Below are 24,755 nucleotides of genomic sequence, written 5' to 3'. Positions count from 1 at the left end.
GCTATGCACATTAATTTTTCTTTCTCTGAGTGTCCATTGTGTCCATTTATAAATCTTGACTATCCTTCCACTTTTTTTGAAGTCATAGTACCGGAATCTAAATGTTATTTTGACTTGCAGTTATTTTTATAGCCATCCTCTGAATTCATTCAAGAAATGCCCAATTATTTCAAATTCTCCTTATTTCAGCCCAATTTCCACTTTGAAAATGGCTGGCAGCTCTCTCTCCTTTTGTTTATTTTTCACTCTAAATCAATCTCTTTCGAGAGCACCAGCCAAACAAATCACAATATTAGGTTGATATTAAGTTCATATAGAATGGGTATGACTTTGGGAAAAACAACATGCAAAAATCAGGAAGTAGAAGGCAACAAAAAGGTACAATACAACCTGAAAATAATGAATAAGCAATTCTGCAATTAGCCATTTTTTTCTATTGTCTTTCCTTGGCTGCAGTTTCCTTTAATTTCCACAAGATTAACCTTCTGGGAAAAAAAATTCCTCTGGATCTGCTCAAACTATAGTATATACAGTTAGAAAATGACTCTTCAAAAGTTATCCCTCTTAACAGAGAACTCAAAGTATCATTCTTATGTGTAGTGTTTTATAGCCACGTTTGATTAGGGATAAGTTTAGTCAATCATAAAATTAAAATAGTTCCTTCTCAACGCTTTTTTAGGGTAGGAAAACTTTAAAACTCTAAACAATTTTAGGTAGGAGATACTGAGCCCTGAAACAAGGATACATATAATGTCAGAGGGAAAGGGCAAGAACAGAATAAAGAATAAAATGATAATAAAATTAGGGTTCATCATCTCTAATATCTCCAACTACTTGACAGAAAATGTAGCCTGAGTAAGACAAAGAGATGCCTACAGGGAAAAGATACTGAATAAGATCTCATAACCCAACCAGAATTACCATATGTCCCCAGGACCAATATGGTACAGTTTCCTCAACTTTTAAAAAACTGGATGAAAGTTTAATTATATAATTGGATCTAAAACTTTTCCTTTCACAGGAATATTCAAAATTCAGAATTCCAAATTTGCATGCAAAGTTGCTTTCAAGCACCTTGAGTATCACTTAAACTAATCTACAACACCGCTCACTAAATAGATTAAAATAAAACCGTGTGCCTTGATTAATCAGCCAGTTATATCACCACGAAACGTCATCAGAGTATACTCACCGCCATTCTTTGCTTCTCCCCACCACTGAGCACATCCATCCAATCCTGAACACTGTCCCAGCCTCCTTCACGGTCAAGGATATGACCCAACTGGACGTTATCCAAATACTTCTTGAGTACCTTTCAGCAAAATGATTACAGATGAAATCAAGCTTAATACAAACCAACATTCTCTATCTTGCTTTATTTTTTAAACTAAATTGCTATAATTCTGTGGCCAATATCATTTAAAGAGGAACATTTCACAAAAGAATGTGGAACAAAGAAAGCCCTTAAACCCTATACTTCCTAGCTATATTAACTTCAACAAAATATATCTAGCAACTTAATAATAATACTATTGTACATAATTAAATGACAAGGGCAGTGAGAAAACAAACAAGAGTGCAAAGACAAGGTTAAACACTCAAGAAGTCATATTTAAGCAAAGTGGTTAACACCTTTCCCCAACTTGGAAATTACAATTAATGTCAATGATTTAGAAGGCTTTACAGATTAGGATAAACTACCTAGTATTAAAAATACTTAACTGATTATGGAAAAAGTATCTGAAACAGAGTATTTTCAGCAGGTCTAGGACATAAACATTTACTTACTAGGTCAGATACCCCCTTCCTTTTCTGATCTTCTCTTCCATCTGGATATATCACTTGGTCTCGAAGTGTCCCAAGGGTCATATAAGGTCTCTGACAGTAATAGAGCAAAAATTATTAGAAGTGAATTTTTAAACAATAAATAAATATACCTTTAAATCAAAAATTAAAAAATAACTCAAGCAAGGTCTTACCTGAGGAACATAAAATAACTTTCCTCTCTCAGGTTTAGTGAGACGTCCTCCAAAAAGAGGCCATAACTAAAAGAGGAGAGAGGTGGGGAGGAGCCGTTGGAAACGTCACAATGTGGTAGATCACACGGCAAAAGAAAACTGCAGAAGGCTGAGGCCAATTTATACTCACTTCACCGAGAACACGGAAAAGCGAACTCTTTCCACAGCCATTTGGACCACAGATTAGAACATTGGCCCCAGATCGAACCTGAAAGAAAATTATGAATTAATATTTAAATAGATTTAAACTAAATTAATTAATTAGAGTAAATTTATGCACAATAAACATTTCCTTAGAGTTCCTTTGTTCTTTGCTAATGATAAGCTTTTGATAAGTTTTGTCTATAAATGGTAGAAGCAATGAAGGGACCCTTTATTTTTGTTTACTTTCATTTTACTCATTTTTTAATTTAAAAATCATTACTGATATTATCGACTTAATCTCAATCAGAATAGAAAAGGCTAAAGCTTAGAAATTTGAGAATTCTTGAAAACAATATGTATGTGTATGCAGTTTTTAATTTTATTTTTCAATTACCATATAATTTATATTCAATATTATTTTATATTAATTTCAGGTGTACAGCATAGTAGACAACCATATACTTTACAATGTGATGCCCCCCCATACTGATATTTCTACCTGGCATAGTTAGAATTATCCACAGTTATTACAATATTATAGACTATAATTCCTATGCTATAAACCTTTTTTTTAATGGAATCATACTATATGTGTTCTAGTTACTATTTGACAATATATCAAATATATTCTTCCATGTCACTATATTCGGAGTCCTCTCATTCTTTTCTTTGAATGCTTACAAGTGTACTCCACAGCAAGGATGCACCATAATTTATTTAAATATTCCTTTTGTCAAATATTTAGGTTGTCTGCATTTTGTTTTGTTTTCTTACATAACAGTACAATGAACCTGTGTGGCAGTATGCAAATTCACACACTAGTGAGGAATGCTTTTATAATTCAGATGCTCAGAAATAAGTGTTGGATCAAAGTGTATATGAACTACAAATATTTACAAGTGCCACCAAATTGTTCTGCCACAACATAAAGTTAAAGGAAAAAATGTAAAAAAGACCCATTAAGTTCTAAGCTTACAGTTTTGTGTTAACCCTGTAAAGACTGAGAAAATTTGGCTAATAATCTAGTTTACACAGTATACAGCAATGTACACAGCAGAAAGGAAGACAACAAAGGAATACAAATTATCCCAGGTGTGGAACCTACCTTAGACAATTTTTAACTGTTGAGCCTACTTTTAATTCAACGAATATTTATTAAATGCTCAGTGTCAGGCTCTATTCTAGGCAATGGAGCTACATTAAAAGGAGACCCAAAATCCCCCAAAACAAACAAAAAAACTCTAAACCCTCTCCTTACCAGTCTGCACTGTAGTGGGAGAGACTTAAGATAAAGGTACATAGAAATGAGCTAATTAAATGTTAGAAAATAAGTTCTATGGAGGAGGAAAAAGATTAGGGTAAAGAAACGAGTGGTGTGGAGGTTGCATTTTAAGGGGACCAGGCCAGACAACTGGACAAAAGTTGAAAGAAGTAATGAATGAGGAATGTATCTGGAGAAGACTGTTCCAACCTCAACCCTACCGCAAAAAGCTGATTCAAAGGCACTGAGGCAGGAATTGACCTGTTCTAGTCAAAAAGCAGAAGGGAGGCTGATCTGGCTGAAGAAAAATGAGCAGGAGAGAAGAGCAGTGGGAAATGAGTGAAGAGAGGTGAGAGGGGGGGTCTGGGTAGTGGCAGGCAAATCCTACAGGGCATATTAAGACACTGAAAGGATTTTTGAAAGCTTTTGTTGTCATGAAATGGAGAGTTATTTGCATTATTCACAATAGCAAAAAAATGAAAGTGGCTCAAGAGAATGAAGTGATCAGCAAAATGTGGCATAAACATACAACGGAATATTATTTAGCCTTAAAAAGGAATAAAATTCTAAAACATGCTACAACCTGAATGAACCCAAAAGACATGCTAAGTAAATAAATCAGACACAAAAGGATCAATATTGCATAATTCTATTTATATGAAGGACCGAGAGCAGTCCTACTCATAGAGACAGAAAGTAGAACAAAGATTACCAGGGCATGGGGCAGGGAGGAAAATGAGCAGTTACTGATTAATGGGTACACACTCCCTGTGTGGTATGATGAAAAAGTTCTGGAGATGGTGGTGACGACTGCACAACACTGTACATGTACTTAATGCCACAGAGCTGTACGCTAAAAAATGGTTAAAAGAGTTGAATTTTATGTTATGTATATTTTACCACAATAAAACAGAGAAAAAAATGAGCTTCTAAAAATAGGTTGAGAATTACTGGCCTACCATATACTTGACCATATCTTATGCAATCAATGTTAGAGAATAAACTATTCTGAATGACTTTTCCAGATGAATGAACTGAGAAATTATTTTAAAGAATCATTTGGACTCCTTTATATTCAATTACTTATTTCCTTTTCCTGTAAAATGGAATACAATGAATACTCCTAACAGTACAAGATTATTACATAGAATAGCTTTACTCTACTAAAAGAGTGACGTCTTTACAAGCTCCTACAGTTCAGAGGCCTGTTAATTAAAGGATTCCCTACTATTATGTTTTATTTGAGTAATGTTATATATTTTTTCCTGCCCCTCACTGCTCATTACAATTTTCACTGGTACCCAATACTTCTCCACACATTTACATTTGTCTCAATATACCACGAAACCCTAAAACCAAATCAGTAATGATGTATAAAAATAATGAGACTTATGGACATTCTTAGGTACTCTCTTACACCCAGATGTCTTATATTCAACATTAACTTCCTTTTTATTCCTTGGCTTTTGGTAATGTTAGACAAAACATTCCAATTATGGTATCAGTCATGGTAAGCCAGTGATAATTTTTCCATAATAAAGATTTATTAAAATGTATTTTGTTCTAGAATGAATTAAGACTAAAAGTCAAGGGTAACTTTCACTGAAAAGTGAATTCATAACCACACTTTATTATTGAGGTTCCTGGATTGGGTTAATGTAGCAAACAAATACTTTGACCCACCATATTTTTTACCAATTAAAATATTCCCCTATGCTGTCCACTATTCACACACAAATTTATTAAAATTAAATAAAATTTAAAATTCAGTTCCTCGGTTGCACTAGCCATGGTACTTTATTTGCCAAACTTTTTAATACTAATATTTGAAATTTTCAAATCCTGTCAATTAAAAAATTAAGATTTCTCAATTATTTCCAACATTTACTTTTTAAAGCAATTTTGTAGATTCAGAGATTAAGTCTGAAAATTATTTTAAATATTCAGATAACCACCTTTCATTTCACATTTTGAAGATGAGTTAAGCTTTTATACAATCATTTAAAAACTTACTTCAAAATTAAGGTCTTGGATCAAGATATCTCCATTTGGCGTTGCTAAAGGAACATGCTCAAATCTACAGAAGAAATTAATAAAAAAAGGACAATTTTACATTAAACACTAAGTAAAGGTAGCTGAAAGGGTACTATGTAGTTTAACAGATGTTTCTGTACGTACTTTATAATGTTATCAGCATTGATGATTTCTCCAGCACCAGGAATCAAGGGAATGCTTTGCGCTCCTTAAATGGAAAATAAATGTTTAGAGTCATAACATATCATGTATTAAAGCAGAAACTGAAACTATGTGACCTAGTGTATTTATATTTACCCTTCTCTTGTTGCGAGATCATTGTGCGCTCATATTTTCCATTATTTAAATCCTTTAGTACTTGCATTAATTCTGAAATCCGAGCAGTAAAACTGAAATTTAAAATTAAAAAAAAACAAAACTATGATCAAATTTCCATAATGTACCTTTTACATTATTTATTTCTTTACTTTTTTGAGGTAAAAGTGACATATAACATTGTGGAAGCCCCTATCTTTTATTTTATATAGACTTAACTAAAGTTTCTAAAATCATAATTTTGTTTAAACAAAATAACAAGTCTCATCAACATAAAATATTAGTGACAGTATGCTTGTTTCACTATTACTTTTCAGCAAGAGAGCAGAACAATGGGGATAAGGAAGCGGTTTCATAGGATTCCTACCACAACAAATACTTCTTAGTAGGTAAGTCGAGAAGGTGGCTTGCTGCTAGAGTCGTGGGGAAGTTTACAGTAGATACTACAAAAGGACTAATAACAGTACATCCCATATGCCCAGAAAGTATGGACCGTGAGTTCCCACTGGAGAGAGCTATAAAGCCTTGTATAAAGATGGCCTTCTATATAATGAAGGTATTTATTATATATACGCCAAGTGCGTGCTACCTCCCCACAAACGTGGAAGATTTGGAAGATTCCTCTCTTATAGTGAAGAAAGGAAAAAATAGAGTATTCTTAATATTAGATGAAAATCACTGCAGTAATAGAGAAATCAAAACTAATGACAAGAGGTTGAGGCACATAAAAATGACATGATGGTCAAGGAGAAGGCATTCTACACCAGAGACACAAAAAAGGATTTCTCTGTGAAGAACAAGCAGCAATCTCCTAAAGGAACAGAAGCATTCCACATGCCATGAACTGTAAAGGCACAAAAAAGGTACTAACAAGTAGGAAGAATGTCAGCATCTGAAATGAAAGAGACTGCATGGTAGTCTACAACTTCTCTCTTGCTGTGAAGACCTTAAATTAACTGTCACAGGAGTAGAGGAGGAGGAATAAAGACGAGGAAATGTGCAGAAGAATCACAGGCCTGAGAAAGATCTTAAGCCATCAAATTCCTCTAGATGACCTGACACTTACGGTGCTTTTTTACATTATGATATTTTTAAAAGAGTATTTATTTATTTCTAGAGAGAGAAGAGAGGGAGAACATCAATGTGTGGTTGTCTCTCGAGGCATGCAACCCAGGCATGTACCGTGACTGGGAAGTGAACAGGCAACCCTTTGGTTTGCAGGCCAGTGCTCAATCCACTGAACCACACCACCAAGGGAATGCTTTTTTATATCATACCTACCCTTTATATTAGAGCTTGACACACTGAAACATTTCATTGCATTTTACAGGCTAAGAACAATTTTACTAGGCAATATGGCCATATTTGCAACTGTACCTAAAGATACAAGGTAACTTTTCTTTATTTTTCCATTAAAATCAATTTCATCTTCGTTCATTTTTTGCTAGGTTGCCAATATCAAAGATTTAAGAAAAAATGTACAGTAGGAGACAGAAAGTTCAAATTGAGAAGATGCTAGTCATTAACTTAATTTTCTGTGAATTAATAAAAGAATGTCATGATTCAACATTTCCCAACTTACTGAATACTAGTGCCCATAAAGTAGTTTAAGAACCCCTAACGTAGTTGAAAGCTCAAAAAACTTTCTAAAGGAAACTTGAAAAGTTCAGTATTAGAGAAAAATCTTAATTCTTTATCAAAACCAGCTTTCAGAAACAGCAGCTTCAGTTATCACTGATCTTAACCTCAGCTGGGCATAATCATTAAGGATAATGTATTTTTTAAAAATCATTCTCTACAATCGCTCATTATTACTAACCTTACTTACCCAGCCAATCTGGTCATTTCACGGCCAGCCAAAACTATTCGGCCCAGAGCTTGAGACATTCGCAAAAGCATCCTTCCACTTTGGTAGTAATCCTTGAATAGAAATAAGCAATTTCACTTATCATATTTTGCCACATATAATGTGCACTTTCTTGCTCAAATTTTTGAGGGAAAAATAAGGATGCACATTGCACATGGTACTACTAAGTTGCATATCTATATAAATGTTAATTCTTCTATTTATACATATGCATTAAGTATAACTCTAGAAAGCAATAACAACATCTGTATGCAAAATAATACCCTGTAATACAATAATCAGTTTTCTTTCTAAATATAAATAAAAAATTGAATTAAAAAAATTAAAGCAAAAGATATATTTTCCTGGATGTTTGGGCCAAAAACATGGGTGCACATTATACATGGGAGAGCATTATACTTGGCAAAATACAGTCATTTCTTAGGTTAAAAACTAGGTTTTATTTATTTTTATGTTAAAGTTTTCAATTTATTTTCATCACTACTACTTTACCTCTAAAAGTTCTGAATGTGTACTTTTGAGATGTCGAGGATGAGACAAATCTAGGAAAGGACGGCTAACAACTAGGTAACCAACCACAGTGGCAAGATCTAAAACAAAACAATTACAATTAAAATATTCCCATATTCACTTTTCCCACAAATTTCATTCCACCACCTCTTTTAAAGCATACTTACATTTGGCAATTATGCTATCAATGAAGCCCATAGAAAACCGAAAGAAAATGAAATTATGCAGGTGTTCCACCTGACAGAAAGCAAAAACAAAAATAATTATTTTGTTTTTAAAAAATGAACCCACCATGAGAATTTTTTTTAAAACTATGTATTTATCCAACAAATATTTACTGAGTGCATATGATTTCTGATTATACTGTACATCGCATTTGATCAATCACAATGATGACCAGAGAGCAGGTGCCAAACAAACACTTCATGAAACCGTTTCTACACAAACAGAGTGGAAATTACTACACAGAGAATGTTAATGTGGTGTCCCTTGCATGTAATAGTACAATGATATTTATTCACAATACTGGAGATACATAGATGCTTTGTTTTATTTAGCTTATTGATCAATAATAATCTAAACAAACACAAGCAAAAACAGAAGGATGAGTTCATTTAGGTGAAACACTAGCATTTCAGACTGGCACGTAACGCTTTGCTTTAGCTGGAGACACCTGGTCTGTAATGAATTACATTAACTTGTGTAAGTTAACATCACACAGCCTGAGTCCATAGTTTTAATCTGAGCATGCATATGTCAAAATTACAAGTCTAAAGATGTTCTTTATTCTGCTTTTTTAATGTTCTCAAATTTTCCATTTATCAGATTATTCAAGGTCCTGAATGATCTGGCACTGAGCTGTATCTCAAACCCCATCTGCTTCTACTTTGCCCCATCTCACTGACTTCCAGTAGCAAACATGCTCCTGCCTTAAGGCTTTCCTCCTACTGTGCTCTCTGCCAGGAATGCTGTCTAGATATTGATATTTTGTGACTAACACACCCTCGTCAAGTAGGTTTCTGATGAAATGCCACCTCCTCAAGAAAGACCTTTCTGCCATCCCAGCTAAAATAGCTAGGCAACAGCCTCTATCACACTTTCTACCACTCATCCCATTTCATTTTTGGTCATAAGAATTCACTGCCATCTGAAATTGTATCAAACAGCCAGTTGTTTACATGTTTATTGTCTCCTCCACTAAAATGTACAAGGTAGTTAGTTGCTCTTACTTTGGTCTGCAAAAGAACAATGGCTGGAACATTTATTCAATGAATGCTGTGTGTTGCATGCTATGTTCAATACTGAAGATATTTCAAAGTCCCTGAGCTCATGGAGTTTACATTCTAATGAAGACAACAAACTAATAAACAAATAAGATAATTATAAATTACAATGTATCCTTTTAAAGAAACAGATCATTAAAACGGAAAGTATCTGGTAGAAGCCATTTCAGATAGACTAATCAGAGAAGGCAAGGCCTCAATAAAGTATAAATTTGGGGACTGAAATCTACAGGTTAAGTATAACCAAGCCATGTGAAGAGTGGGCTGGTAAACAGCAGGCCCCTGAAAAAATTCCTTAAATGCATTTTAGTGAGCACTACCAAAGTTCAGTCATGTTAAATATAAATAAGGCAAAAATCCAATTTATGAAATAATTTAAAATGATAACCACTTTAGTCTTTCTAAATCACTTCAAATATACATTTAATTTCACCAGTGTCCACTAAAACATAAGCTCCATACGTGCAGACATTTGCCACCATGTTCACCACTGTTAACACACTAGCACCTGGAACAAGCACAAGTACCTAGGTGGCACTCCGTATCTTTGGAATGAATAATAAAGAAAATTACTTGAATTCAAGTTTTCCAAGTGGCAAGTCAATAAAAAGTGAAATATAGTTTCCACCAGACACAATGTTTATATTCTAAATCAAAGGTCAACAAACTGTGGTCCAAACCTAGCCTGCGACTCATTTTTGTTAATAAAAGTTTGAATAGAGCACAGCCACACTGACTCATTCACATCTAGTAGGTAGCTGCATTTGAGTGGCAGAGTGAACACTTGCAACAGAGACCACAACACCTGAAAAGCCTAAACTATGTATTATCATGTCCTTTACAGAAAGTTTGCTGACCTCTGCTCTAAATAATAATCTCCACAGTATTTTCATGAATGCTATGAGAACAAATTTCCCATAGGAATCACTAAATTTATCACTAAGTAAAACTCCTATTCAATCTCTGTAAAAATATACTGACAATTATTTTAATAAATCTATCATTTTATAATTAGACAACTTAAGATATTGATATGAGAGCTTTTATTCTCATATTTTTATGAAAACACATTATAAAAATCCTGTATAGCTTTTAAAATAAATATCTTAAAATTTAAGACATATATGTGTATCTTGGCATAAGCCAAAAAAATCTTTCCAGAAACATATGAGCCTCACGCATGGTATCTTACCAGTTTCCGGAAGACTGTGTGGATTGTCTGCTTTTCTCTTTTATTCCCGTTATAAAAGGCAATTTCTTCACTATTAAAAAAATAATTTAGCAGTTAATTTTAATGTTACCCAAGCCTAAAAATTATTGCAATACAGTATTTTATGACTGAATAGTTTTATTTAAATGGACATTTTATGATGAAGAGCTTATGAGGTACCACTCAAGCCATGGTCTACACTTGGGTCCAGACCTAGCTCCTAGCTCAGCTGATCAGAGCACAGCAATAGAAATACCTATCTGACTAGGTCACAGACTAGACTGTGCCTATGTGTTGCATATGCCACATGTAACCTGGCTAGAAAAAAATGTGCTGGGCTACTTTTCAGAAATCAGAATAATGAAATAAGAAGGAGGCTGCCATGACATGCAGAAAGATATCTGTCTCAGCCATCACAGATTACAGATAGAGTACAGAGCAGGCAGGAAGGAGAGGAGACATCAACAGCTAGGAAAAGACAGGTAGTGATGCCATGACATACAGCCTTGGAAAGACGGAAAAGCAAAGTGAGTAGGCCCTCATGCCTTCCCAGCGCCAGCTCCCAGACCTGGCTGCATAATTGTTCTTATTCTTGTTCATATCCACACAACAACTTCCGTTTTCCTAAGCTGGTCTAAACGGGTCCACAACTGCCCCAAGAATCTTAACTAGAAATGAAAGGGTGTTCTTATAGTTGAAGAAAGGCTCAGTGTAGTTAAGTAAATTTGCTAAAGTCATACAGCTGAGATTATAATTGACCATATCTGACCCTAAAGTCCAGTCTTTCCATTTTATTCAGTATGATATAAATTTTCTTAGTAAATGCCTCTTACAGCAGAAGAAAGGAACGGTTTACACAGAAGTCCTGAAGAAGGCACAGTTAGAACAGCCTTCAACAATACCTACTATTTCTTTAGAGACTCTTTTCTCTTCATAGTTTTTATATTCTATTCCAAAACATACCTGTATTTTCCCTCACAAAAACAAGGTCACTTCCACTTCAACCACTTCAAGTAAAATTTTCTTCCCCTGATCTTCCCATAAAGACCATGTTTAACCTGCTTCATGGTTCCCTTGACACAATGATAGAGAGCTCCAAGGGATCAGAATCCCAGTTTAAGAAACACAATTCTGCACCTACAATTAGTTTTCTTACTTCTATCTCCTCTGCAAATTTAAGTCTATAAAGGAAGATGAGGGAGAATTCTACCTCTCCTGAACTGAGTCATTTTAGCCCTATTCTAAAACCTGAAGAGACAAAACATCCTAGAGCCCTGATAGCTGCCTATCCAACATCTGTTCTCTTCTTCATCCCTTCTCCTAAGAGAACTCAAATTTCTTAAAGTAATCTACCTTTTTCTGTGCATCCAAATGGTTTGGTAATAACTTCAACCCCATATACCGAGGATGAGTTCCAAATAGTCTAAGCCAATCACTTTGCAGTAACTGCTTTAGGTACAAATGAGCAAATAATAATTCTGGCCAATGAGATGTAAAAGAAAGTCCACTGTAGGGCTTCTGGGGAAGTTTCCTTGCTCTCTTACAGCAGAGGAGATGGCCCCACTTTTATTTCTGGACTTTTTGGAGATAAGGAAAATTCATGAGATCTGGAACTGCTTTTGATATCTTGTGATTATAGGAAAAATTAGGCTGAGGAAAGGGGAAATATACAAAGGAGGACAGAACAAGGAGAACACCAAAGAGCCAGAGGAGGGGTCAGGGCTGGTGGAGGTTGGCAAAAGGAGGAAAATGGGGGACATCTGTGATAGTGTCAACAATTACAAAAAGAGGAAGAACCAGAGCCTTGATCCGACTGTGCCTGGAAAACTGCTCTACCTTGAAGTTCTTGTGTGAAGTAGTCAATGTCCTTATTGTTAGGGCCCTCTGAGTCAGGGTTTTCTGTTTCTTCCAACAGCTAGAATCCCAGCTGATACCGTATTTCAATCACTTGGCAAGTCACCTCTCTACTCAACCATCTATTCTTCTGCCGCCCTAGAGCTTAAAACCCTATTTAAAACTGGTATCATTTTAGCACTCCAAAAAGATAAAGTAAAAGGGAACTATTAAAAGAGTAATTTCCTAAGTAATTTTGTAAATGCCTATAGGATAGTAAAAATTAGGACCTAAAAATGACTTGCAGTTGACAGATTAATATATGAGAAAATTTACTGAACAAGTGTTACATATCAAAAACTATGCTGGAAGTTTTATATACATTTCATGTTCATCCTTATAATAACTCTGTTATCTACCTATTATAAACAAGAGGAGGGAATCTATATAAATAACTTGCCAAAAATCATTGATTATGTAACAGATAAATGGAGGAGGCAGATTTTGAAAAGAGTCAGGCTGGTTCTAGAGCACAACACTTTTTCTTCCTAATTTGGATTTTTAAAAATCTGGAAAATAGGCAGAGGCACATGCAGTGAGACCAAATTACTGAGTATTCTGAACAGTCTCAAATAAAAATATTTTGGGACACATTGAGACAAAATTTTTAAAGTATTGTAAGTAAATCTGAATTGTATTTTGACTACGTTTAAGGTGAAATTAACAGAAAATCAGTCAGTAAACAACATGGAGAGGTGAATCAGATACTACATGGTTAAAACTAACTAGAAAAAGATTATAAAACTAGTATCTTTCAAAATGTATATTTTCAAAAATGGTAAATATACCCACACACACATAATTTTAGTAACAGTGTTTGTTACTAGACTTTTTGAAGTCAACTTACATGACCTCAATATCCACAAAAATGAACTTTTAGTACAGATAAATACACTGAATACCTTTCTCCTTACCTGTTTGTGATCAGCCGGGAATTAACGTATCTGTACTCTCCTTCATACTTTTGCTCAGTTATTGTCATCTTACCAATGGGTCGTCTGAGTCGAGTTAGGAATAGCCCAGAAACAAGTAAATAGGCCATCATACTCGCTGGGCCCTATTATTATTGTAAGGCAAAGATAAAGAGTTCAAGTATATCTAATAAATCTGAAAGCAATGTGCACAATTTATACTTAACTCTTGACTTTGAGAGATGTTGATTTTTGATCAATTTTTCTTGTTTCTTCTCTAAAAAAATATACACTGGACCTCTGTGCTTTTACTCCTTATCTACTCCTCCACCCACCACTGATGCTCACCCCCCAGCCCCCGACACCCCCCTAAAACCCCTAATTGCAGCCATCGCTCTTTCTAAAGCAACTGAAACTCTTCTGATTGAACTCTACTTGGTGTTTTCTCAAGACTCCACAATAACTCAGATCTCCCTTTTTAGTTTCTCTTTGAATATGAATATTCTCTGAGGTTTCTTCCTTAGCTATCTTTGCCCAAATTTACCTCTCTAGTCCCATCACTCCTAAAAATCCAAGACACTATTTTCAAATAAGTACTATTCATTTTCACCTCACTGTTCTGTAGAGCCTCAAGCTTAGTCCCCCAAAATAAGCTCCCTCTGCCTTTCCATTCTCATACATTTTGCTTCCAGTGACCTCATCACCCACCAACCATCCCAAGTCATAAGCTTCAAGCTGACCTTTCCAAGCTCATCACAGGCACTTACTTTCCTCATTTCTATATATACCCTATGTTCTGCCATACTAAAACAATTGTTTCCTGAACATGCCCTTCAAGTAAGTTGTTCTCATGTCTGGCAACCCTGGCAAATCTAACAAATGCCTACTCATTCTCCTCAAAGCCCCTCAAATACCACCTCCAATTCTTCCAACACGAAATACTTTATTCAAACTTCTATTATTGGATTTAGCATTCTGCATTATAATTGCTTGAATATCTACCTCTTCTACTAGATTATAACCCCTCTCCAGTAATAACTGTCCTACTCACTTTTTCATTCCTACTACACAGCACAATATGTGTGGAATACAGTGTATATTCAAGATTTTTTAAATTAATTATGATTGAGACATTGCATTTCAACAATTACTGCAAGTATGGGCAAAAAGATAACTAAAACACAGTTTCTACCTTCAAGAAATGCAAAATCAGATAACAGAAATACTTCAATATATGTGGAGACACATATATATTCAACAGACATATGTTGAAGTATTATAAAACTCAAGTAAGTAACATAAAAAAACTGCAACACTGAGAAAAGAGGGATTAGGCCTATTTACATCTTATAACAAAAACATGCTATAATAATGATTAAACCTGGATTATGAGATAGTAAAAAGGAAGGTAGACAATAAACTTCAAATTAAAAACTGCTTTTCCCAGCTTTTTGGAAAGGAACAAAAGAACCACTATATAAACTGTCTTATTAACTACAAAATGTATATACATACACACGTTCACATATTTATACATAAACCAACTACATTATTATATGGCTGTTATAAATGTATACATTACATACTAAATGACTAAAGTTAAATTCCAATAAGAATATACAGACAAAAGGTAAAGGTCATTCTCACCAACACAAATATCAGAGACTGGGTAATAAGGCTCATGGGATAGTCAACCATTTATATTACCACCAAATAGTCTTGAAACTGGTACAGCAGCCATTCTAAAGGTATTCCTGATATTTTAACATTCAAATTTCATATTAAAATGGCTGTCTCCAAATCTGTTTTTAGTCATTACTCTGCAACACTAAGTACATATATGTTCAATGTTAAACACTGCACTTACGGTTATTAACATCACAAAAGTTTTCTAAGCATCTGACTTAAGGAAAACTAAAAAGCCAAATTAAAATAATTTTCAAATCCTCAGCACAGCATTATTTTTAACCAGACTTTATTAGGACATCTTGTAAAAACATGTTCTTGAGATATAAAACAAACTCTTATAAGCCATCTGGCTATTCATAATTAGCATTCTAGCAATTTAAAAGGCAGAACAAAAGTAAACTCACCTGAGCTCCTATTGCACTTGTTAACTTGAAGATATACAAAGCTATGTCTAAAAATGGCTGTAAAATAAGTATTAGAAGGTACAAAATTAGAACGGACTAGATGTAATATAACAGCAAGTAGATTAATGAATCCATAAAAGATACAGTTGTTAATGTCAAGAAACAGGAAATGGAGACTGCCTGACCAATGTCTACTGACAAGTGGGAAAAACATTTATCATTTCCCATCAACTAAGGTAGCTCTACTGTGATAATTAACTACTAGTAACTAAGTAATTTCTAAGGTAGTACAAAGACACTAAATAAAATGACTCAGGTTATAACCCCAAATTTGCTACCAGCTTTTCTGGTTTCTATATATCTTCACCTGTAAAAACAAGAGGTTCTTCCTGCTCTTAATACTGTTTCATTCTATTATTTTATCATAACATCTACATGCTGAGGTACTGAGTAAGCCTACCCATAAATATAATTTTATGATGTAAAACTCACACTTCTAGAACTAAAGCAATACATTAAGGTTCTCACACAGAGACAGCTCAACCAACACACTAAAAGTGGGATTTTTCTTTCACTTTTTATTTAACTTATTGGGGTAACATTTGTTAATAATTGAAGAGTTCTTAAGAAAAATTTAATCCACACCTGAAGATATATTCACTGATTTGGGGGAGACAGATGTGACAGAGAAAAATTAATCAGGTGGCCTCTCTTCTTTTTGATCCCGACTGGGGATCAAACCCTCAATCTGGGTATGTGTCCTGACCAGGGAACCAAACTCACAACCTTCTGTTGTTCAGGACGACTCACCAAACAAATGAGCCACCCAGCCAGGGTGTATTAAAGGAGTTTTTTAAAGTGTTTTTCAAGAAATCCGAATTGTGTTCATTCATTTGAGTTGATAGCCACCACTTACTAATATGTAGACTATGAGGATAGGTGACATGGTTTATTAATTGGCTTGTACTAAGGTAAACCTTTTCTTTTTGCCTTATAAATATTAACTTGTGAAATTCAAGTACATTTAAAAGTTGATAACAATAAAAACATATGTCTGAGTTCAAAAAATTAGGTAATGTTAAAAGTAAATATATTATAGTGCTTAACACCACTCCAATTAATTTGATATTTTATCCTAATGCAGATGTGACAAGCCCTGAGCTTGCTCAACTGCCAAGATGTACAGACTACAAACCTACAGAATTACATGAAAAAGTTTACCTATGCCTATTCTCCCTGCCAATCACATAGGTACAGAGTCAACTTTAAAATGTGGTCATGGGAACAGAAAAGAAAGCTGAATTACTGAACAATGTGTAGTTGTCAGAGTTCCTAGAGTTTGGAATCAGTTAGCAAAGGCTTCTAGAGAGCTGAGTAAAGAACAAAGTTTGGCATGAAGGGAAAAGGTATCTTGGTAGTGGGCCTATCAGAAGGGGTGAAGCTCTTGGACAGGTGTGACTTTTCTAATAATTGATTATCCTCCCTCCATCCCCATGTTTGAAGCAGAGCATTCTTAGTCTTACAATGTAACCCCCTCATATGTGGATATCTGGATCAGTTTTGGCCAAAGGCAAAGATACTATAAATGGTCCAGTCTAAAACAACCTCCTGCCCCAGACCTAGAGCAGTCATGTGGATTGAAGTGGGAGATGAAGCATCATCTAAAATGAAGAGGGAAGGGAGGGAATATGGTGCACAGTCTTATAGGTGCCTCTACATGTCCTAGTCAATACAGACAGTAATGGCAAAAAAGATGGCTTAATGAGAAGACTATAGCAAAAGCTGATAACATGAATGAGATAGATAAGAACTAAAGAAATTATCAGGAAGAAAAGTGGTTAAGGCCCATCACCTGAATCCAGAGCTTTGTCAATATTCTGGGAAGGGGGAGAAACAGTAATTAAACAACTGAAATAAATACCTTATGAAAGATTTTTGACTATTATTTAAAGGATCTAATAGAATTAGATCTACTGAAGGAGAGAAATGGGCAGGAAGAAATGCTAGCCTAATATTTGTTAATGGATGTAGAACGGAAAACATAAATTGAGCACCAATCTCTAACGATTGCTAAAAGTACACAGGTCAAAAGATAAATATTTACATTTACGTTGTTTGACTGAAATCAGCCTGTAATATTCTTATGAAATCTTTAAGAAACACTAAATTCTCAATTTTTAGTTAAAGCATCTCATAAATATTAAAAATTAAATAATTGTTAAAACTGTAACTCTAATTTTCTTATAAAAGCATTAAATATTTATGTAATGATGTTATACCCATCAAATCAATTCTACATAAATTTGTTTACATTCGAAATTCAACAGATTAACAAAAAATTAAAACAAGAAAGAGAGAGAAACTTACCTTACTAAGATTTGAATACAAATCAACTACACTGTTACAAAACTTTTCTACATCTTGTGTAAGCAACTGGTCTGGATTAGCTATTCTGTTGTCCAAATTTCCCATTTTATAATATGTGAAAGCTCTAAAATAGCAATAAGAAAATAAATTTAAAACAAATGATATTTTAAAAAATCACATTATTTTACATAGCTTAAATTAATAGAAACAGAAAAGTCTGGAGCTGGAAGAGGCCCCAGATTGTCCTAATTTATTTTAAAGACGAGGAAGCAATTCTAAAGAAGGATGACTTACTAATTAATGGAAGAGCCAGGATTATCGATTCTAAATACCGAATCTTTTGCTATATGTTTCTGGGTCTAAGGGCAATTTTCTTGAAAAACATAGCCAACAAAAAAGAAAAACTTCTATGTCTCAATATACTAGATATTACTGTTCAATTTAAGTATTTTTAATATAAAAATAGGTTATTACTTACTGGAGATACTCCTCATAGAGGTATTTAGTTAGTCTTACTCGGAAGCACAGTTTGAGCTCATTTAACCCAAACTTCAAGAAGTTATTAACCAGGGAGATCTAAAACAAACAAACACATATTATTGGTTTTGCTTCATTTCTTTACTAAATCATAAATTATTTCTCTGTCATTGGCTATGTCTCCAAATCCTATGATTTTTATAATAGTACAAATTTATACAATTCAGTTCTGTTTTACTTAAAATTTACAGAGAAAAGAAAACATACTAACCCAAAAGCTCTATTACCCTGATACGTTAAACTTTACTTGGAACTTAATTTTAGAATATGTTAATATCATTAATTATAAGAAGCATCTTGCTAGCTACCTTTTTCTGTACACAAAAAACAGCTAAGTCAACTATCTGATACAAAGGACTTGCTTTTAGGAGTACTGACTTTTATATTTTCTGCTTCCTACTAGCAGTGTTACAACCCCAGACAATGGAATTCTATACACAATGCATTTGCATTTGTTGAAAAAAGTAATAAAAGTCTTATATCTACTAATGCCATTTTCCAGATTATTCCTAGAGTCACATTTAGTACTTTTCCATCATTATATCAAAATTAATTCTTCCAAAGTTCCAAAGTCATACTTACATAAAACTTTTCAGAAAACACTGATTTCCTGCTGAATCTCAATTTTTGATATCTAAGCTATTTATCTCAATCTTTTATATTTAAAGGTCTAAAAGCCATGAATGTCCACCTTCAAGTTTTATTAAATCTGATATATAATCTAATTAATTGAATTTTACAATCAAGCTCCTCCTTTTTACTCCCACATTTAAAATACTAAAATTCTTATAGTGCCAATATAATAGAATAAAAAGACAAGCTAAGAAAATCGCTTATAATTAGGCCAAGTGCTCACCTTTATTTTTAATAAATTCAGATAATAAATTCCGATTTAACTTAAAAGACAATTACTATAATACTGTGGTCTAAAACACTAAACATGAACCAGAGTGATTCTGCCCCTATACCCTGACCCCCGGCGCCGTGAGAGCTTTGGCCGTCATGCTGGGGGCAGGCTGGGAACCACTGCCATTTGGTGGGACGTACCAAACACTCAAGAAACCCTGACTTAAAAAAGTCCACATATGTATATATCCACATACACATCACTGAACCAAAGATAAGTTCCTTTTAATTTTTGTATCTAGTGTAAAGGTATACCTTGAAATAGTCCACTATAAATTACAAAACTAAATTCAAAATAGGAAGTAGTATCATAAATCTTTAAAGAACTTAGTAAGTAAATATCCTTAAAGATTTTAGAAGGATGTAGTTTTTCCCTGTGTAAATTTAAAGAATTCCACTTACGAGAGGCATGGCAGCGATGAAGTTGAATAAGTATCTCTTGAAATCTTTTCTGCTACGACCAATGATACCACTGCAAACCACCACATGCAATGCATTAGTTGCAAAAGAAGCAGTATCTAACACTTAGAAAACTTCTGTAAAACTCTAGTTATTCTTGGAAATTTTTAATGAATCAAAAGAATCAATTAAAAAATGTTAAGAAATATTTTCTTACAAAAACATATTTCCAACTTTTGAAACTCTAACACTTTAAATAGCTTGCTTGAAACTCAATCTATATAAATGACAAAATTAAATAAGAAAAACTAGCTATTTCCCTTCTAAAAATGGCAATTTAAAAAAAGGCTCAGGCTGTCACAAAATGGGTTTATATGGCAAAACAATTAACTCTACAGACCCAGGAATGGGTTACTATGGACAAAACAAACTAGTACTTCTTTGTATTTAAAATATTTTAACATTCTGGTTCTCATTTGTATGAACACATTTGTAGAATTAATCTCTTGAGAAACAGACTAATGAGAGATCAAGGGCCAGGAATAAATATTTTAAGCTTTGTGGATCACAGGTTCTCTATGGGCAAATGCCCAATTCTGCTATTGTAGAGCAAAAATACCCCAAAATGAAAAATCTTGTGTCCTAAAAAAATTTTACCAAAACAGAGAGTACTGGTTTGACCTGCAGGTCTACTCTGCCAACCATGGGACTAAACGGTAACTCAAGAAGCAGACCAGCAGGGTTCCTCGGAGCCTCAAGGTCTGTTCACACACTTCAGTTAAACCAGCTCCTCCTTTTTTAATCTGTTTTTAATTTATTTTATATATTTATCTGTTTTTAAAATATCTGTAAAGAACTTTTAAAGTGAGAGTTCCTCTACTTTTTTTAAGGTTTGAAAACCATCATATCATGTAAGTAAAGACTCTTTGAGTCCAGCTCCAGTAAAAAGATATAATTTACTTGATCGCACTCTCTTTTATCAAATAACCTTTATTAATACTCTCATGTATAAATAAATTAAATTTTGAAAAATACTGCACTAAATGATTTAAACCTACTCCATACACACACACAAAAATAATGGGTATAAGATAGAGAAATAATTTGCTTTTTATGAAAGAGTAGGTAATAGTGCCAAGTAATGTTGTTAGTTGGTCTTTTAGAGCAGAAAAAGTTCCATGGTCAAATGAATTTAGGAAAATCTGGGTGAAACAAAGCTAACAAATGTCTCTATTAAAGAGCTTCTCAGTGCTTCACATATAATATGTCCATTGTAACTCTCTGAGGGGGCTGTGTAGCATGTAGCATTTCTTCCACCAGAATTAGCATTCCACACAACGTACTTTGGGAAATGTTACTTTAGACTGATAGAAAAATTAATAGCCCAATTTTGATATAACTGCTAAAAAGAAAAAAATAAGTTGAACTAGAAAAAAATTAAATAGAAACACACAAAAATGCTGTTTATAGCAATAAGAGTATTAGATACAAGAAGCAATTAAGACAGAACAAAACTTTAGAGATTTAAAATTGTTTGAACCAAACTTTACATAAACCCAAGTGCTTTAGTGCTGCCCAAGCTGCGAAACACACAAAACTGTAAAACTTTGGTAAAACATGCTATCATTAAGCAATGGTTTACCACTGGAATAGCAGCTATAAATTTAAAAAATGGTTTCTTGAATAAAGCCTTATTTCTGCTTATTATTCCACTGCAAAAAAAAATAAAGAATAATTTTATAGCACCTCCAATCATTATGATGTTCAATGCACGTAAGAATCTTGTAAAAGATAAAGATGCTGCTTACAGCCAAATAGGTGAAAAATACATATGGATGGTTACATACAGAAGCAATAAGTAGAAGGGCTGTCCTCCATTAAAGATAAGGTCTGTCCTACTAAAATCTGCCCACACCCCAAAGTCACTAGCCACTGCTAACAAGTAAGCCTAAAAGATGTAAAAAATATTAAAATGAAGTACACTAAGGATCATAGCAGAAATAAATGAATCTAGGCCTACTGTGAAAGAGACAAAATGGAAAGGACAGATAAACCCATTCACAATGGAGCTTTACCAGTAAGAGAAATGTGTACATTTTTCAAATAAATTTGTTCCATAGCAACAATTCACAATATTTTAAAACTTTATAATTTGACCAAATAGCAAATATTCTCTATATTTGCTATTCTCTATACTCTCTTCTGCTATTCTCCCTATATAGCAGAAGCTCAAAAATATTTATTAAGGAGAAAGTTAATCAACTTTAAAATGACCATTTCACATTAGTGAATTGGGGTTAAGAGTATAAGAAAGTTCCCTATACTATTCTTACAACTTTTCTATAAGTTTAAATTGTATCAAAATACACTTTAGAAACTCTCAACTTTTTAAATTCTTTTCTATAGCTCATAACTAAAATTCAAAACTCAGTACCCAACAAGTTGATTACTCTAGCAGAATTACAAGCTGGCTCATACTACATAATAACTTTCCTGTGTCCATCATCACCAATTAACGCCACTTACTCTTTGCAAAGCATTTTTTGAAGGACAGCAGGTCTTTGATAAAATATTTATTAGCAGTTACTCAAAGTTGGAAATCTCCAGTTTAGAAAAGTAAATATTATTCTTTTGGATTATGAAAATATGAAATCACAAAATCTGAATAAAAGAGGAAAACTTTTAATCTTCTATACTATACCATATTTACACAGGGTTTTTATACATAATATGTGATAAATTCTACACAGATATTTAATGTGATGTTGCTCACAGTGGATGTAATCTATAGATTTTAGCTACAGGTAATTAACAATGTTATAGTTGGGGAGTCTATTTTTAGTAACAGGTAAAATATTTAAATAATAAAGCCATCAAAGAAAAAAGTATATAATTGTGTAAAAATGTAAAGGAGCATAAATGTCTTCTCTACATTAATTATACAAAGGGCTCAAATACTTGCACACACAGCTCATAAAAACAGAACTTTGCAATAAAATCAATCCTCCTGATATGCTAGCAACAATGAACAAACATTTCATTTACATTTATGCTGAAATTCTTCAAGTTTATTAGACGACTCTTCACTAGGACATAGAGACACAAAACTGACCACACTCCCACCACAAACACCTACAAACCTGGGAGACCAGAGATTCAACAAGCCCTCAACTTGGCTTCTAACAAGATTTTTAGGCCTTCTCTTTTAAATATGGATACACAGCCATGAGTGACAAACTGCTTGAGGACAACTTCTAACAAGAGTGACAAAGGATCATAAAGGAAACAAACAATGCAGGGAATGAAAAAAAAGTCACAGACTTGAAAGAGCAAGTGCTACAAAAACGAACATTCATACAAAAAGATAACTCTTAAAAATGAAATTTTAATAAAATTGACTGGATGATGGAAGAAATTTCCTAGAATATAAAACATCAGTAATAAAAACAGTGCATAAATTATAAAATAATCAGATGATCAATCCAGGAGGCCCAACACTCAACTATTAAGGATTCCAGATAAAGAAAAAGAAAAAGAAAAAGAAAAAAAAAGGAGAGGAAGAATAAAGAATGATTTTCTAGAGTGAAAAGAGCCCACCTCATGTAACGCACAATGGGTAAAACAAGAAATCACATGAACATTCAGTCAAATTCCCAAACACCAGCAGTACATCAGTAACAAATGACCATGAAAGCTTCTGAAGGGAAGGAAAAACAGAGCTGCTGCTGAGGAGGGGCAACAAGCAGGGGAACTGGCCCCACCACCCACGTGGAGCTGCAGTCAGTAAGTACAAAGTTTTTAGCTGCGCTGCACATCAGAATCACCCAGGATGTTTCAAAAAGTAATGTTTCATTGAGTCAGAATACCCAGGGGTGGACCCAGCCATTAATTCTCAGAATTGCCCAGATATTCTAATCATCCTGCAGTCGAGCCTAAGAATCAGTGAGTTCCACGAAAGCAACAGGGTGATATTTTCCAAATTCTGACAAAAAGTAATTCCTAACTTGGAATGTATAAACACAGCTATATTATCAATCAAGTGATAGAGCAGAAGACTTTATCAGATCTAAAAGCTCTCAAAAATGTATTTCCTTCGCACCATTTCTCAAAAAAAAAGACTGCATCTGCCAAAATGAGAGAGTAAACTGAGAGGGAAGCAAAAGATCCAAAAAACAGGTTATTTAATGAGGAAGAGAAACATGAAAGAAATTCCCAAGATCATGATAAAAGCAAATTCAAACATAACTGCTACTTAGTGGGTCTAAAGTACAATCAATCCTGATTAGAGCAGGAAGGCAGGAGACTAACAAGAAGCATGGGTGGGTGGTTATAAATAAAAATCAATAGATTATCACAGTATGTTTGACAATATTATAATATTGAGGAGATTTTACACAGCGTTACCAATAAGCTTGAGACGAATTAGTAAGAAGTAGGCAAAAAACTAAAGCACACAAAACCTTGTAATTTATAAATGTCAGGAAAATCAAAAGGCTGTGTGTAAAAGAAACTACCAAAATACATGCCATGTGGCTCAGCCATAAACAATAGTCAAAAACCATGTAAACTATAAATTCTGATTTAACAAAATACTGCAATATAACAACACAGAAAGGATGAGCATGGGCGTGGGTAAGAGTGTAAAAGAGTTAACTCTCATCTTCCAAAGTAGGCAATAAATACATACTCTCTAAAACTAGAAACAGTAACACAAGTATGTTATACTGAAATGCAAAGATATAGTAAGAGATGAACAGCAAAAAGAACAGAAAGTGACTGGCTCCAGGAATGACAACTATGCATGGGAGAAATGGTGCACAGGACTGATGTGTCTGTGACTAACGCCTGAAAAACTGACATTAAGCTATGTTCACATATTTACTTTCAAAGTTGTTCATATATTACTTTGATTAAAATTAAAAGGCCCAGGCCCAGCCACAGGTTTCAGAGAGACCTGTGTTGAACAGGAGCCTACACAATTTACACATATTCTGAAGCATGTGGTTA

General features: G+C 33.9%; 1 protein-coding gene across 1 annotated transcript in view; it reads right to left on the bottom strand.

Annotated features, from left to right (window-relative positions):
* Positions 1-24,755, bottom strand: part of ABCD3 (ATP binding cassette subfamily D member 3) — a 64,788-nt gene that overhangs the window by 11,537 nt on the left and 28,496 nt on the right. Inside the window, exons 5-20 of the mRNA XM_037037248.1 lie at positions 19,752-19,821; positions 18,385-18,482; positions 17,907-18,030; positions 15,540-15,596; positions 13,450-13,592; positions 10,625-10,694; positions 8,317-8,386; positions 8,132-8,229; positions 7,601-7,692; positions 5,755-5,846; positions 5,602-5,665; positions 5,437-5,500; positions 2,149-2,226; positions 1,980-2,045; positions 1,789-1,878; positions 1,193-1,312 (exon numbers count right to left, since the gene is read on the bottom strand). Of these exons, the coding sequence (XP_036893143.1) occupies positions 1,193-1,312; positions 1,789-1,878; positions 1,980-2,045; positions 2,149-2,226; positions 5,437-5,500; positions 5,602-5,665; positions 5,755-5,846; positions 7,601-7,692; positions 8,132-8,229; positions 8,317-8,386; positions 10,625-10,694; positions 13,450-13,592; positions 15,540-15,596; positions 17,907-18,030; positions 18,385-18,482; positions 19,752-19,821 (1,396 nt within the window). The remainder of the gene's footprint in view (positions 1-1,192; positions 1,313-1,788; positions 1,879-1,979; positions 2,046-2,148; positions 2,227-5,436; positions 5,501-5,601; positions 5,666-5,754; positions 5,847-7,600; positions 7,693-8,131; positions 8,230-8,316; positions 8,387-10,624; positions 10,695-13,449; positions 13,593-15,539; positions 15,597-17,906; positions 18,031-18,384; positions 18,483-19,751; positions 19,822-24,755) is intronic.

This window comes from Sturnira hondurensis, unplaced genomic scaffold (genome assembly GCF_014824575.4).
Source record: "Sturnira hondurensis isolate 20B ecotype Veracruz unplaced genomic scaffold, ASM1482457v3 Scaffold0022910, whole genome shotgun sequence".
Lineage (NCBI taxonomy): Eukaryota > Metazoa > Chordata > Mammalia > Chiroptera > Phyllostomidae > Sturnira > Sturnira hondurensis.
Note: the sequence above shows the minus strand (reverse complement) of the source record. Positions and strands in the feature narration are given on the sequence as shown.